The 16,459-nt window shown below is 52.2% G+C and overlaps 1 protein-coding gene across 4 annotated transcripts in view; it reads left to right on the top strand.

The window, feature by feature from the left end:
• The window catches only part of RNF123 (ring finger protein 123), a 54,028-nt gene that overhangs the window by 28,618 nt on the left and 8,951 nt on the right, over nt 1–16,459 (top strand). For all 4 annotated transcript variants that reach the window (XM_074602287.1, XM_074602285.1, XM_074602286.1 and 1 more), the window contains 4 exons: nt 7,795–7,934; nt 8,126–8,314; nt 9,934–10,009; nt 10,907–10,991. In XM_074602287.1, the coding sequence (XP_074458388.1) occupies nt 7,795–7,934; nt 8,126–8,314; nt 9,934–10,009; nt 10,907–10,991 (490 nt within the window). The remainder of the gene's footprint in view (nt 1–7,794; nt 7,935–8,125; nt 8,315–9,933; nt 10,010–10,906; nt 10,992–16,459) is intronic.

Here is a 16,459-nt window from a genome sequence, read left to right as displayed (position 1 = left end):
GTGAGAGGGAGTGGGTCCCTGAGGAGGCAGGGCACTAGATAAGTTTGCAAGCTGGGAGTCTTTTACTCGGGTATCTTGGAGTCTGGCAGAGCCTGTCCTGCCTTTGGCACAACAATTTGGTTCTCAGCAGTGTCACTGAACTGAGGGGGTTCCTCGGCTCTGTTGACGCTGAGAAGGATGTAGGAAGGGGAAGCTTAAGCTGAAGAACTCAGTCCAGCTTCACCCTTGCAGGGTCCGGGCCTGTCAGGATACATTCCTGACCCCCGTTTTTGTGGAAAAGCCTTTGTGCCAGACCTTGCTCCTGGAGAGCTGCCCGGGGTTGGGGGACAGAGGGTGCTGCAGCCTGACATGGGCAGGCAGCATGTGGAGGTGCGCACTAATCCCCAGCCAGCGGGGAGAGCTGCCTATCTCTGTTTTAACGGCACTCTTGTTCTCTTTCTCTCTCCTGCCTGTGGGTGCCCAGGAGATCTCTCTGTTGCTAGTTTCCAGAGTAAGTTTGTTGTGTGACCCTCTCTTGTCTGGTGAAGTAGCTTTAGAGAGCTCCGTCCTTCCCCTCTTCTGTCTAGAGAGACCTTTTCTGGGGGGGCAGAGGGCTTCACACAATGATCGCTTTTCTCAGTTACGTCCCTGGCAGGTGCCAGAGGGACCGGTGCCAACATGGCAGTCCCTGAGGCTGCATCACGGACCCTCTCTTGCACCTGTTTTATCAGGGTTACCTCTGGAGTCAGAGCCCTGCCGCAAACTGTGCCAGCCTCAGGTTCCTCTCATCCTTGGATGATGATGGGGAAGCCCTGGTACACATGTGGGAGGGACCTCATGACTGTCCCCTCCCCCTCCTCCTGCACAAGCAAGCCCCCAGTCCCTTGGGGCGGTGACTGAGCTTCCCCCCATTCCAGGGAGCTCTGAGGCAGGAGCAAAGTTCCTCAGCTTTGGAGGCCTCTCTCCGTCCATCTCTGGGTGGCTCCGCACAGTCTGAGCCTGGAGCGTGCTGGGCCGGCTACTGGGGACTTGCTCCTGGGATTGCTATTTTAAGGTGCAACAAAATCAATAATGAATGCTGATTTAATTGAAGAGGGACACAGGACTCAGAGGTGTCCTTGAGATGCTGCCTGGCGAAGGGGGAGGAGACGACCCACCCGCCTCCCCGCCCATCAGTCTTCACCTTGTTGTAATTCGAGCATTGTCAGGGACAACAGGACAAACTGCTGAGCCGAGAGAAATCCCTATTTGTCTGGGTCTGCTTCTGCAGGCCAGTCTGAAGGCAGCTTGGGCAAATGCCTCTTCTCTGGTGCTCCAGCCTTATCCTGCTTTGTGGATAGTCATTCCAAGTCATTCCTTGGATGACTCTGAACCTGTGGCGAAGGTGTGTTGGCGCTGCATCGCAATATCCATGAAACACGCGGAGTGCAGACCACCTGGTCTCCTATGCTGCGTTTTGCCTGTGCTTGCCAATGGTGAGCAGCGAGATGGCTGCCTGGGTTAGCCCAGGGATGGGGAGAGGCTCAGAAAGGCTGTGTGTGTTCCTGCCTGCTCCCCGAGTTGTTCCTTAGCCCAGCTGGCACCAAACAGCTCTCATGCAGGCAGGGCTCTGCCTCCAGTTTGTCTCCTGAAAGCAGATGGGGGCTGTCTTCAGAGGTGGGGCAGTTCTGGTGGGTGGCTGCTGTAGGAACTTGTTTTGCTTTCATGATGGCTTGTAGGCAAGGCTGGGTGCTGTTGCGGCATGCACAACGGTGAGCAGCAGTGGTGGCCCTGTGCCAGGCTCAGCACGTCTTGTTTTTAGCCAGCTGTAGGGTGGCTTCAGGTTGCAGCACAGGGCTCCTCTGCCCCAGGCCTTCTGCCCACGCATCCATCAAGCAGTGGAGGTAGGCAGATGGGACCATGAGATCATCTAGCTGAGCTGTTGCGCAAGGCAGACCAGAGGGTTCACCCACGTCCCCTTCCTGAGTCTAGCAAATTGCCTAAGCTGAAGAGGCAATTTCACGAGGAAATCCCGTCTCGATCTGACAACAGCGTAAGCATCAGCTGGTGGCAGTTGAACTGTCCAAGCCCTTCTGAGGTGGTTCCTCACCCTCAGAAACAAAGCCGTGACTTTTTCCTGATGGGAATATACCTAACCTTATCTTCTGTATTCCACTACTGCTGCTCTGCCTTTCTCTGCTGGGTTAAACTCTGTGCATTACAACACTTTATTCTTCAAAAGTGCTGGTGTACCAGGGTAAACTCACTTCTTTCACCTTTTTAATGGTGAGAAGAAAGTGCAGCCTCTGTGTCTTCATCAGGAAAGGGTTTTGATTTTCTGTGAGCCCCTGTGTTCACCCTTCCCATGGTTTTAGCAGCGCCAGAGGTGCCAGTGTCATGCTGGCTAGAATGCCTCCCTGATCCGCTGGTCACGGAGCCAAAACTTGCATTAGTCCGTTTGCCAGTGCTTTGCTTTGGAGGCGTGCGCTGAGGCGTCCTGATGCCTTGCACTCGACCTTATTGAGATCTCATCCCCTGAATGCAGCTTGCTTTCCTTCCACCTCACCCTGCAGTGTTCCCTTTGGTCCTCTCTAAATACATCTTTGAAAGGGCACAGTTTACGTGTGACATGGATTGCTTCATCCCCAGCTTGTCTTTTCCACTGCTGTTCCATCAGTCTGACAGCCACAGACACTGAGCAGCAGCTGTTTAACACCTGGATCCTTTTGAAAACTGGGATTAGCATTGGGTGGAACTGCTTTGCTCCTGAATCTGGGCCATTTTAGGCTTTCCTCCTCTGTGCTACCGGCTCTACTGTAAATGCTGCAGCGTCCAGAGCCTGCCTTGGGCTGCTGACCAAGAAATCTCACAAATAGCCCTGTTATAAATCTCCCTGGGTCATTAGCAAACTATAAAGTACATAATTATCTTCCTGTGATGAAAGTACATGACCCTGCTTCTTTACAATTATCTAGTAGGAGCACTTATTGAAGGCTTCCACTTTGTCTGCTTTATTAATTTTTAACTCTTATCTATTAATGGGCCTCTGCTACTGTTAGACTTTCTCCCATTACTACTTTTTTTTAGTAATTCTGTTAGAATTTTTCCTATAGTTGAAGAAACTGTGTACGTAGCCAGGTTAGTCGTGGATGTTTCTTTTATGTCATCTTCTTCTATTACCTCTTTTCTCCTTTTTTTCATCCACTGCTGGCTATGTTTGATTATGTTCACTTTCTTTTGCGTTTGAACTTACGCGTTTCATGGAATCATAGAATCATTTACATTGGAAAAGACCCTTAAGATTGAGTCCAACTGTAGTTTGGACCATCATCCTGGTCTCAGTGAACCCTTTTAACCCATGTGTTTGCTATAGCACTGGGGCTTTCCAGCTGCTTAATAATCTTCTTAAAGAACTCTGTGGTTTTATTCATTATTTTCCTCCCACCTAGATTTTGTCTTTTTTTCCTCTGACTGTTTTGCTTATATTTTTGCGGGGAAGTTTCTGTTGTGGAAGCATCGGATGTATCTATAACCGCTTGGGGCCACACTCTGTTGCCCACATTAAATGTATTGAGGTCATAATTTCTGGCCTTGGAAAACCACCAATTTCTGTTCCAATGACTGATCTTTATCTGTCATAATGAAGGCTAAGCCAAGATTGAGTGGCTTTTGTATTAGGGAGTTACAAGTTTTAGAAACGCTAATGACATGCTCTTGCCAGGATCAAGAAAGTAACCACATCAAGTGAGCATCCACAGACTCCCTATGAAATGATGTCCCTGTCTGAAATGGCACATGTAAGGACTGTGTCGTTACACAGGAGGTCAGTGGTAACTGAGACTTGAGGGAGGTGGGTGGAAATCACAGAATTGTAGGGTTGGAAAGGACCTCTGGAGATCATCTAGTCCAACCCCCTGCCAGAGCAGGGTCACCCAGAGCAGGTGGCACAGGAACGCATCCAGGCGGGTTTTGAATATCTCCAGAGAAGGAGACTCCACCACCTCTCTGGGCAGCCTGTGCCAGGGCTCTGCCACCTTCAAAGTAAACAAGTTCCTTCTCATGTTTAGGTGTAACTTCCTGTGCTCAAGTTTGTGCCCGTTACCTCTTGTCCTGACCATGGGCACCACTGAAAAGAGCCTGGCCCCATCCTCCTGACACCCATCCTTTAAGTATTTATAAGCCTTGATAAGATCCCCCCTCAGTCGTCTTTTTTCCAGACTGAAGAGACCCAAATCCTTCAGCCTTTCTTCATAAGAGAGATGTTCCAATCCCCTAATCATCTTGGTAGCCCTTTGCTGCACCCTCTCCAGCAGTTCCCTGTCCCTCTTGAACCAGGGAGCCGAGAACTGGACACAGACTCCAGGTGCGGCCTCAGCGAGGCAGAGTAGAGGGGGAGGATGACCTCCTTCCACCTGCTTGCCACGCTCTTCTTGATGCAGCCCAGGATGCCATTGGCCTTCTTGGCCACAGGGGCACAGTGCTGGCTCATGGTTGTCCTGTTGTCCACCAGGACTCCCAGGTCTCTTTTCACAGAGCTGCTCTCCAGCAGGTCAGCCCCCAACCTGTACTGGAGCATGGGGTTATTCCTCTCCAGGTGCAGCACCCTGCACTTGCCCTTATTGAATTTCATAAGGTTTCTCTCTGCCCAGCTCTCCAGCGTGTCCTGGTTTCGCTGTATGATGGCACAGCCTTCTGGTGTGTCAGCCACCCCTTGCAAATGAAGATGAACACAGCACCAGCACTAGGTTTCTGGATACCACTAATGATTACCCCATGGAGAACCTCATCTGGGAACTCATACAAGGACGAAGCTGCTCTTGCTGTATTCCAGGGCTGGTTCCTTATGTTGCTTTTGAAGAGTAGCCGTGATTGCACCGTCTTCAGATTCAGAATCCTCTTAGGAGAAACAAAAGCCAAGGAAGTCCACTGTTTCTTGGTGTTAGCTTGAAACCTTAAAAAAACCCGACATAACTGCGGAGAAGTTTGACAAGAGGCACCGCTTTTGAATGCTTTGATAGACTGGCACAGTCTTTGCCAGCAGCAGGGAAAGGATTTAAGAACCTAGAATTGGAGTTTTGGAGCAAATTCACACTGCTTATTGGAAGAAGACCATGAGGAAAATAGTAATTGGCTAAAAATCAGGATAAAGCAAGTTATTACAAGCGTAAGAGCATCCTTTAGAAAGCCAAAGCTGCCTTCAAATGAGGTAGACTTTGGCTGGAAAATTTGTTTTGGGATCTGTCCTGACTTGAAATGTTGGTAAAATAGGCTTTGGCAACAGTTCATCCGTGAGGAGTGGTGATCCTTGCCTAGGACTGCTTTGGTACTTGAAGGCTGGAAGGGGGCTAATACGTCAGCAGTTTTAATAAAAAGCACTTTTTACACACCTAGGGGAGGCTGAGACAGAAAAAACCCTACAAAAAGACCTTCCAGTTCTGAGTGACTGGGAGAGAAAATGTAGGTGGAACTCGTCAGCGCCCAGATTTAGAATGGTGAACATGAAGGGAAAATGGGATTAAAAATCAGTGGGCTGATTCTCTTGGAGATAAGATTGCAGGTGGGCGCCCTGGGACCTATCCATGCATGCTACTGAGAAAAGAGCCGGTATTTCAGGGCCAAGCAGAGGGGTGACACCTCCCTTTGATCTGCTGAGCACATTCTCCTGCCATCACCCACCTCTTAGGTGTAGTGAGAGCTCTCACCTGTCCCCTGTTCAAGCTGGTATCCTCCATAAACACTTTAAACATGCCCAGACCATTGTTTCCCAGCCAGGACTGATACTTGGTGTCATTTTCCCCCGACGCAGAGTTTTCTCTTTCTTGTTGGATATGATCAGGTTTTTTTGTCCCAGTCCTCAAGTTTCATAGGGTGCCTCTAGCACGTCGGACAAAGCCCCTTGTTTAGTGTCATCCGTAAATTTGGTTAGGGGTGTGCTGTGCCCCATCATCCATCACTGACAGAAGACAGCAAGGTGGGCTCCAGTGTTGACTCCTGGGCTTCTCCACTTGTGCCTTGCGACCAGCAAGTTCCTGAGGATCTTGAACTGTAATTCTTCATTCTAGCTGTCATCCTACTGTAATCTTTAGGAAAACATCAGCTTGATGCCCAGTCAAAGGAACAAATTACACAACAGCAATTATGAGGAAAGGAAAACAGAACAAAACCAAAACCACATTATTCCTTTGTGCAAATCTGCCACGCACTTGTGGTTTGATTGCTGCATGTGTTTCTCATTCCACCTCTCTGAAGAAAATCTGGGAGAACCGGCAAGGCTCAGGAAGGGATGGTGAAGGGGACAAAAATGTGACAGTTTCTGTATGAGAAACTGCACAGGCTGGGGCTGTTCCCATCAAAAGTCTATCATAAAGATCTGAAATCATGGCTATCTGGAGGAAGTGAGTGCAGAGCAGCATCTCTCTGTCTCTCCCACCAGGAGGTGACTGCAAAGAATAAATATTATCAAATAAAACCAGTAGGAGCCAAACTCAAATCCAAATTTCTCCCTTCACACACAATTGAGCTGTGAAATTTTGCTCTAGGACACGTTCAATGCTAAAGGCTTACATAGTTTCAGGGGACACTGTGCGAGAAATCCACTGAGGAACACTAAATACGTGAAAAAGACGTCTGGCTTGGGCTTTTCTGTCCCTGAGCCACGTGTAGCCAAGGGCTGGGAACAGACTTGTGGGTGAGAGCAGGACGTCAAAGACATTTTTCATGGTGAAATCCCTCCCAAATATGTGCTTTTAGACAGGACAAAAGCCAGGGCACTGGTCTGCCTGGAGTGATTACGCACTGTGAGGCATCAGCGTGTCCTCCATAACAAGAGAACGTCATTGTGCTTATCAGTGGGTATTTACAGAATAATTTATCCTGTTCCCATTTGGACTGATGGTCTCCTTGCCATCTCTCTCTGGCTTTGCTAATCCCAGCTAGCAATTTGCCTGTAGTTACGCCTCACTTCTTGATCCCTAGGGATGTGGTGGAGGTTGCCCTGCGCTTCCCTTGCCCATGCTGGCTTTTTGAGTAGACTGCCACCTGAAAGACCTTCTGCCACGGCTGTGCTGGTGCTTCTAGGCTTTACACCAGCTCTTAACTTACTAACAGCTTCTAGTAGAGGGAAAAGTGGTTGGATTATTTTTTTTCTTATACTTGGTAAATCTGTTCAAGTTTCTTTCTCCAAGCCCTGAATTTTAGTCTGTAGTTTGTACTCTGGTACCCTTCCAGCTGAGAAGCACCTGTCCCATTTTGTGCCCCCCCTCCTTTCCCTGCCCATCCACAGAAACTGGTGCCCCACGCAGCCCTGACTCTCTGATCCCCAGCTGCTGGCTCTGACCCTGTATGGGCTCTTGATAGTGAAGAAGTCCAGAGGCGAGATGCCATGTACGGTCGAGATGTGTTTGTCCTTTAGGTCAGCCTGTCCCGGGAGCGTGGGCAGCCCTGCCTGAGCCTGATGAGGGCAGAAACCTCTCAGCAGTGTGATTTGCTAGGTGCCTTGCTCCTTGGATGCGGGCAGGCAGGCATGTCCATGTGAAGCCAGGGGTGGCCATGCTGGTCTGGGCAGCTGCTGCCACACTGGTATCAGGAGCAGTTAATGCTGAGCTGACCATGGAGCTCCGCAGAGCTGAGCGGGAAGGATGCTGAGCTGGAGGGCAGCGCTCCTGTGCACGTGGGCAGCAGCAAGCACGCAGGGCTCTTCCCCAGTTAATTCAGGCTGGCATTGCAAAAAAGTGCTCGGGGGCCTGGCAGGCGACATCTCTGCTCAGAATAGTCCTTGCCCCACAGCCACAACTGCTCCAGGACTAGGCTACTGAAGCTGTCACTGTCTGGTTTCAGAGCCATGTCCCTCCACCTTGCTGCAGCGGCACATGGCAGACCTGCTCCGCGGCGACCGCGACCTGGCCCCCAGCTTCCTCAACAGTGTCCTCAACCAACTGAACTGGGCTTTCTCCGAGTTCATCGGCATGATTCAGGAGGTGAGCGTGCTACCCGGGGTTGCGGTCACGCAATGAGTGCCCACGTCCTGCACACAGCGAGGTTCAAGACACGAGTCTTGGGACTGGGAGTGCGGGGATTCCTTGGCGCGCATGGGACCTGAGCTGGGCTGGGGTCACAGCTTTCCTGTTGGGAAGGTACACCTTGTGAAGCTGTCTCCATTGCTTGGCAGATCCAGCAGGCAGCAGAGCGTTTGGAGAGGAACTTCGTGGACAGCCGCCAGCTGAAGGTGTGTGCCACCTGCTTTGACCTGTCAGTGAGCTTGCTCAGGGTGCTGGAAATGACCGTCACGCTGGCGCCGGAGATCTTTCTCGACTGGAATCGCCCATCGTCGGAGCTGCTGCTTCGGAGACTCGCCCAGGTATCATCCTTTCATGAGGTGCGAAGAAGTGTCCTTTGAAGCGGCACGGGGGGCCCCTCTGCCCTCTCTCCAGATGTGCAGTGAATTGGGTGCTCCTGCTGCAAATGCTGTACTTAAAACTACTATGGCAAACCTAGCTGCTGCAGAACAAATGCCGCTCCCTGAAGTTGGTACGTGTGAAGTGCTCCCCTTCTTTGGAACTAGTCTGGTCACAGCCGATTTCTACCTCTACCAGAAGGGAGGATGACGGCCCCTTAAATCTTCCTTCAGAGAGGCTGTGGCCAGTTTCTTCCACCCAGTAAAATCTGAATGCTCCTGTAACAAGCAGTGCCATGGAATCCAGAGAGGAGGCGTGGTACATCTTAGCAAGAGCTGTAGAGAGTATAGCCAGCTTCACAGGGAACATGCCCCGATGTTCAGGCAGGCATCTTTGTCTTCTGTCCCTCTGTCCTAGCCTATAGTACCAAATGTCTCTGCTTTCCTGCCAGGGTTATGGGGACAGCCCTATTCCAACCTACAACACCCATTAGGCTCCAGGAAATTAGTTTTCATTCTAAAGCATGAGGAACCCTGAGGACAGGCTGTTCTTGTACAAGCCAGCCTGGTGGGGAGTATTCAAGGGATGGGTTGCTCCAAGGGTTGAGGGTCAGGGCTACAACCAGATGAGGCAAAGCAAGACACGGTGGGGTCTAATATGGCAATCTTGGGGGAAGTGCTCGGCCTGAGATCCCGGGATTTTCCCTGGGCAAGGAGGAAAGCGAGGGGCCCTTAGCAGGTGGTTTGGGCAAGCTGGGGAATAGCCAGCAGGGTACAAGGTTCTGCAGCATCCCCGTTGCATCCTGGTGCTGCCACAAAGCTGTCCCCCACCACTGAATGTGCCCACAGAGAGGGGTGCAGAGTTTTGCTCTCTGTGCCTGAGGGTGACAGGAAGAGGGATGCTGCATCTGAGAGCCGATGCACACAGCTTGCAGCGGTTGTGTCAAGCCTGGAGCGTCCCCGCTCATCCCACCGGGGGTTCGAGCAAGAGATAATGGTGGCTCATTAAATGTCTTTACAGCTGATTCCTTCTGTGCTGGTCATAGGCAGAAATTTCTGCCTGTGGTGATGCTCTGTCAGGCAGAGAAGCATGTTTATCTCTGCGCTCATCCTGTGCTTCAGGGCCGTCCTGCTGCCAGCTCCAGGCAGGGCAGGACCTGGACTGTTCTTCACCCCTCTGACACTGCTTTTGCCCAGCAGCAGCTGCCAGCTCGCCCTTCATGGGCTGTGGCTGTCCTAGGGACTGTAGCTTCTGCTTCTCAAGAGCTTTTAACCACAGAAGTAGCTTGGCATCTGTAGGTAGGATTCATATTTAAGTGGGAGATGCTGAGATTCAGGTGTCTTCAGACCGACTCTTCCCTGGGAGGTTTGGGTCTGGTACAAGCACTGTGGCATGGTGCCACCTCCTTCCATGCCAGAGCCCAGTGAGGTCTCTGCTGCAAGCCTCCCTTTGTGCGTCCACCAGCTCCCAGGCACCGAGCCTGAGCTATAAGGATGTGCTGCCCCAAAGCGTGCTCTTTGGATGCTGCTCATAGAAAGGCCCATCCAGAAAATACAAATGTCCTCTGCCTTTTCCTACACAGCTCTTGAACCAGGTGCTGAACCGTGTGACGGCTGAGAGGAACTTGTTTGACAGAGTGGTCAACCTCCGTCTGCCGGGTGAGTCCATGCATTAACTCTGTCTCTCTCCATTGAAAACATGCCCTTGGGAAGTGAGGGGTGGCTTGTACTGAAGGTCGGTGCAGAGGTGTATGGGGTCAGACCTCAGGCCTGCCACATCCCTGGCTGGGAAGACAGTTTGGTGCCGCGGATTGCCACTGAAGTGCTATCTTCAGAAGACATGTAAATTCTCCAGGCAGACCTGAGCTTTGATGCTTTTCCTAGGCCCTTAACCTCTGTCTGCCCAAGCAGCTCCAGTTCCCTCCAGGACCTCTGTCCTCATGAGGCAGCTGGTGCATGGATCTGGCTGCCTGTGGTGGAAGTGGCAGCCACGCTGTGCTTGGGCGGGGAGGTGTGTTGCCAGACACTAATGTGACACAGGGTAGGTGGGAACTGTTTGAATGGCTCAAAGGCCGGGACAGATTGTAGTTTAGGTAGCAGACTTGGTTGCTGTGCTCTGCATCGAGTAAAGGGTGCTGGGGGAAGCCATTGTCACCAACAGCAGCCCTCTTCCTCGTGGAGGTGACTGTGGGCAGCTGAGCTGGGCCTGTTAGCAGAGACTGGCTCCAGGTGCTGTGTTATGGGCATCCTATATTTCCTGTACAGCAGCTGGATTTTCCTGCCTGCTTAGGAGCGGGCAGAGCACCTTCTCCTCTTGAGGCTTGGAAGAGGCAGAGGTGCTCCATCATGAGAACAGTGCCTGAGTCTGGGGTTTGCATTAGTGGGGAAGACTCCTATGTCCTTGGTGAAACCCATGGCCCCACCAGAGAGCCCAAGTCATGGTTCCTACCTCCTGGACTGCTCCGCCACCAAGTCTGGAAGCAGCGGTGCAGCCCTGCTCTGCCTGTCATGCAGTAGCAGTGGCTCTATCTTTATCTTTCTGTTTTGCTTCTGTAGGGCTGGAGAGCGTGGACCATTACCCAATCCTTGTGGCTGTGACAGGGATACTGGTCCGGCTCCTTGTGGACACTGACGTTCAGGGGTGAGTGGCTTTTGACTTCTGAAGCACAGAGACACTGCATGTGGCGTTGCTTTGGGTGCTGCAGTAGTCAGTGCCATGGGAGGTGTTGCAGGAGTGACGTGGGTGCGTGGGGACCGAAGCGAGGTGAGGTGTGCATGGAGCCAACAGGAGCCAAGGAGCTGCAGCCCCTGCAGCAACAGCATCCCAGTGCTACTGCTGGGTGCAGAGCTCTCTCCTGTGGTGCAGGAAGGCCCTTGTGCTCATGAGAGGTAGCTGTGAGGTGCTGTACTGACAGCAGATGTGCACCTTCCTCCCTGGGATGGGGTCTGGCACTCTGTGTGTGACAGGACAGCTGCTGTCAGAGGTTGTGAGCACCACGTGTAAAAGATCTGTGCTGATGTGGTGACGCAGGCAAAGCACTGCAGCACGCAGCGATGGGTGGAAGGGAGTTCGTTAAAGCTCCTTCGCTTTGGACCCATCTCAGGAAGGCATCAATGCCTGCAGAGCTCTCTGGCTGCCCAGACCTGCGGCACAAGGGTGAGACAAATCCTGTCCAGGCACTTAGATGATGCAAATTTTCAGATGAAGCAAATGTTCTTGTCTTTATGGTAACCAGCTATTCAGAGAGACAGCACTGGGAATGATATGGCTGGACAAAGCCACAGCTGACCTGGTGGTTTATGTGTGTCTGTGCCTGCTTGTACTGAGTCCTGAAAATAGGCTCATGCTGATATGCTCTGCAGCCCTGCGTTTGCTCTCTGCCGGTGTCATTTGTCGGTGTCTTGCCTGGCCACTGTGCCCTGTAGGATGCTGTAAGAGATGTGACTTTTCTGTCTGTGCTGCAAATCCTGCTTGTTTTTGCGTTTGGAGAACATGATAGTCTCTGGCTTTGTTGAGAGCAGAGCCCCATCTGGCCGAGCAGTTCAGCCCTGCAGCCAGTCTTTCAGCTTCTTCTCTCAAGGACTCAAAGATGTACACAAATATATCTAATTATATCCTGCCTCCCGTGGCTGCTGCACCAGTCTCCCAGCCCCAAGTGTGACAGTGCCAAGAGCTTAGCACAAGGTCACTGATCAGTGGTCTTTCTGGACTGCGAACAGGGGTTGATTTTGCTCGCCCCGAGAATCCTGCTCCGTGGAAAGAGCAAACGTCATGAATTTGATGCCACAACTAGACACTTCTTCCTGGAGGGAAGAGGGGAGGTGATAAAGCAGTTCCTGCATACCAGGCAGGACGAGAAGTCCTTCACTGGCTCTCTGTACCTTGAGCATCTGTCCCAGACTAGGTCACTTGTAGAGGCAAAGAGGGGAAGGGATAAAGCTCTTTCTGTGGTCCTTGGAAGAGCACTGGGAAGACAGTAGTGTGACGAAACACATCCTTCCCAGCCTGCAGGGAGTCCTGGGGAGACAAAAAGCTTCCAGACAGTGTCTTCTTTACCTGAAAAGCCAGTTGTGCCTTGGGTTAGGGAAACCCAGGCAGCTGGTGTGGAAGGGGCTGTACATTGCCAAGCGGCACTGTCCCCTGTCTGCCAACAGCATCCTCCACGCCTTGGGCAATGGCAGGCTGCACAGTCGCAAATCAGAGGTGCCGTATCCTGTGGTGTGTGGTTGGGAAGTGGCAGGTCTGCAACTCATCTTCAAAGGCTTTGTCGTCATGTCCTTGGGCACTGGAAAGCAGAAATAAATAGGAAATTTGAAAAATTTCGAGAAAAGCTGAGCAGTAGAAGCACAAGGTGAAATAGGAGGAAGCCCAGGGAAAAATGTCTGTAAACCAAAATGCTTCTGTGTGATTTTGCAAAGATCTGCACTAAATCTGAGGTTTGATACGTCACTGATCTATAAAAGGCAAGCCAAAATTGCAGAGGAGCATTTAGGTCAATCAAGACAAAAGAACCAAGGCTGGTGGCTTGGAGACCCTCTGCTGCTACCCGAGCAGAGGGGATGGGCAGCCTGATGGTAGAGGTCAGTGTGGCCGCCGCGTACCTCACATGGAAGGGCAAACTGAGACACCCACCCCCCTTTGCCACACACTGAATTGAGGACCAGGGTGCAAGTGTTGTACCCCGCTTACGGAGTGGTTCTGCTCCATGCGGGCACGTTCACAAACAGCAAACAGGGATGGGATGGAGAAAAACAGCAGATTTGAGACGAAACGCAGAGGCTTTTCTGCTGCCTTTGCAGTCCTTGAGGGTTCAGTCATGCTTTGATCCTGTGTGCAAGTCTCTTGTCACCATTGGCACGGGGTGCTGAAGAGTGGGAGGTGCAGATCCGTAGGGATCTCTTCCCTGCAGTCACCCAAAAACCAGGGAGATGGTACAGGTCAACAGTGGCGGGCCCAAGGCGATGGGAAGCATCTGTCTCTGAGCAAATGAGTGAGAGGATGGTCCATAGAATGGGAAAGGCGAATTCAAACCCTCCTCGAGTCTGTATGCTCCCATGGGAGGTGATTGCTGTGAGTCGTGTTGCTGCAGGAGGTAACTGAAAAGATTTGAAGGATCCCATATGTAACCAGGCTCTCCAGAGCAGACCCGTTTTATATGAATTCAAAAGGAGACAGCAGCTTTCCTTTTTCCTTTTTCACTTTCTCTCAGTGCAGTGAGCAGGATAACAAGATGGACTTTTTTCCTTCCTCAGAAGGACTCTGCCCAGGCAGTGCTTGGAAGCAGATAGAAACCTCTTCCAGGTCCCATTTGGCAGCTCCCAGGTTACCAGAAATCGTTAACAGAGTGAGATTGTACAACCCACATTTGCATGTAGGAACTCCTCTGTGGGAATTGCCCGAGACACTAGCTGTTACCCTGACTGGTTCCCTGCGAGGAGGCTCTGCCCCAGAGGATGAGGACAGGGGACACGACCTCGGGTGACTTCCATAGCTTGGCTGTGTTTTTTCTGGTCGCCTGTAACCCAGCGAGCCAACACGGTGCCATGCGCTTGGTTGGAACGTGCTGCAGGCTTTGCCCTGAGACAGAGAGGGTGGGTTCATCTGGGGGTGGAGGAGAGGGGTACCATTTATGGGGCCAAAACGTTCCAGTGGGGAGTAAAGAGAGCCAGGGCCCTGCCGACTCATTCAGCTGCGTTATCAGGATGCAGTCGGATGCCTCGGCTACTCCTTGCCCAGCACAGGACACTCAGACAGGCATCAAGTACTCTTGCTACGGACTCCTGGCATCAAACAGAGCCATTAAGCACAAGAAAAGGGAACATTGCCCAGGCTGGGATGTGATGAGACAGTTGATACATCATATGCCTTAGTCCCTGGACGGAGCGGGCCGTGCTTTTGAGAGAGAAGAAATACATTTCCTCGTCAGGTCTGTCAGGAGGGCTGGTGCTGCTTGTGGTGAACCAAAGCTTCAGTGCCCACCTCTTCCAGGCTTGCTGATCTTTGTAAAGCCTCCATGGGTGACTTACCACGACTCCCACATGCTTGCTGGAGGCTGGGAAGGAAGACTTTGTGCTGATAACCAGAGTATCCTTAGAGAGTAGAGGGCTTGAACCAGAGTGGGGCCTGGGGATTTCATGGCTTGGCTCCCTCGCTGGATGTAACAAACTTTGCAAACAGGGGCAGGGGAGAATTAGTGCAGGGCACAGGTAGGGAGCTGCTCGCTTAAGCTGGGGTCCCTCAGCAGAGTTCCCAGGCAGGAGCATGGCAGTTGCACTGTGTTTCCAAGCAGAGCAGCTGCCTGTCCATGGAAGGCTTGCAGGGAGGGAGCTAAACCTCGTCGGCAGGCGAGAGTTGGGCAGCCTGACACCGGGGCTGAGCTGTCTCACCAACAGGCAACAGCTCCTTGATTTAAAGCCCAAAAAGCCAACTGCATCCTGGGCTCCATCACCAGCAGCGTGGCCAGCAGGTCGAGGGAGGTGAGTCTACCCATCTGCTCTGCTCTGATGAGACCCCACCTGGAGTACTGCGTCCAGCTCTGGGGGCCCAAACATAAGAAGGTCATGGACCTGTTGGAGTGAGTCCAGAGGAGGCCATGAAGATGATCAGAGGGCTGGAGCACCTCTGCTATGAGAGAGTTGGGGTTGTTCAGCCTGGGGAAGAGAAGGCTCCGGGGAGACCTTATAGCCTCTTTCAGTACGTGAAGGAGCCCTACAGGAAAGCTGGGAAGGGACTCTGGATCAGGGGGTGTAATGATAGAACAAGGGGTAACAGTTTTAAACTGAAAGAATTTAGATTTAGATTGGATATTAGTAATAAATTCTTTACCGTGAGGGTGGTGAGACACTGGCCCAAGTTGCCCAGAGAAGCTGTGGCTGCCCCATCCCTGGAGGTGTTCAAGGCCAGGCTGGATGGAGCTTTGAGTAACCTGGTGTAGTGGGAGGTGTCCCTGCCCATGGCAGGGGGTTGGAACTAGATGATCTTTAAGGTCCCTTCCAACTCTAACCATTCTATGATGCTATTTTGGCCTCTGCACTGTTGTTGTGGGACTGCTTGGGCCTCCAGCCGTGCTGCCTCTTCCCAGCCCTCAGGTCTGACAGCAGTTGGGCAGCACCTTCGTTGCAGGGAGCCTCAGCTCCTAGCAGGGGCCAAGGAAGCAGGGGTGCCCGTGCGCTGCCTCTTTGCCAGGCCCTAATGACTGAGCCTTGGTTTTGCAGGGAGGAGAGGGAAGGCAGGGTCTGACAGGATGAACCAGGAGCTGGGCTGAATCGTTGGGTCTGCGCCAGAGACCCTGGCTGCCTTCAGCTGGTATCATCCCCCTGTTTGTCTGCTAAATAATTGAGCAGATTTTCTATCAAGCCTTCTTAGGAGTGAGCTAATGGAGCAGCATTGGCCAGAGCTTGTGTAAGGATCCTGGCGAGAGCCAGGGGCAGGGGAAGGGGCGAGGCTTGACGGTGAGGCTATTGGTCCCCAGCGTGCAAGGCCACCTTGTAATTAGGACCTAATATAGGTTGGAACAGGCTTTGTGGAAAGCAAGGGGCCATCCCAGAGCCGAGATGAGCTGTGTTGTGCCAGGGCTTGGCCGCCACTCCAGTCCTCGGTCTTCCCCCATGCCCCATGGACACCATCCCCTCAGAGACAGGGGGAGCGAGGCTGGGCGGCGCATTCCCCAGCCCTGTCCATGTGAATCTGGAGGGTTAGGGCACATGCAAGGAGCCAGCAAACTTGTCTGCAGCACAACTGTACAAGGAAAGATGTAAGCAGCCTTCAGGGTGCATCTCCCAGGGACTTCTGCCCAAGAGATGGAGAGGATAGACAGAAGAGCACTGTGAACATGGTGGTACCAGCCAGCAGAGCACAGGACAGGGATCCTGGGTCAGAAACAACCACACTGTACCGGTGGGATGCTGAGCACGAGCCAGCGGGACCTGCCAGGAGGAGCGGCACTGGGCTAATGTGATGTTGGGGTAATTCTGGCTGGATCTCTGCACTTTTCTCCTTTGCACAGTACAGATGGGTGCAGAGGGATGGGCTGGCAGGAGGGAGGAGATGGAGAAGTTCACTGGGCAGAAGTAACATGTTGGTGAGTGAGAAGGTGAGTAGGCAACGAG

Source organism: Larus michahellis, chromosome 10 (genome assembly GCF_964199755.1).
Source record: "Larus michahellis chromosome 10, bLarMic1.1, whole genome shotgun sequence".
Lineage (NCBI taxonomy): Eukaryota > Metazoa > Chordata > Aves > Charadriiformes > Laridae > Larus > Larus michahellis.
Note: the sequence above shows the minus strand (reverse complement) of the source record. Positions and strands in the feature narration are given on the sequence as shown.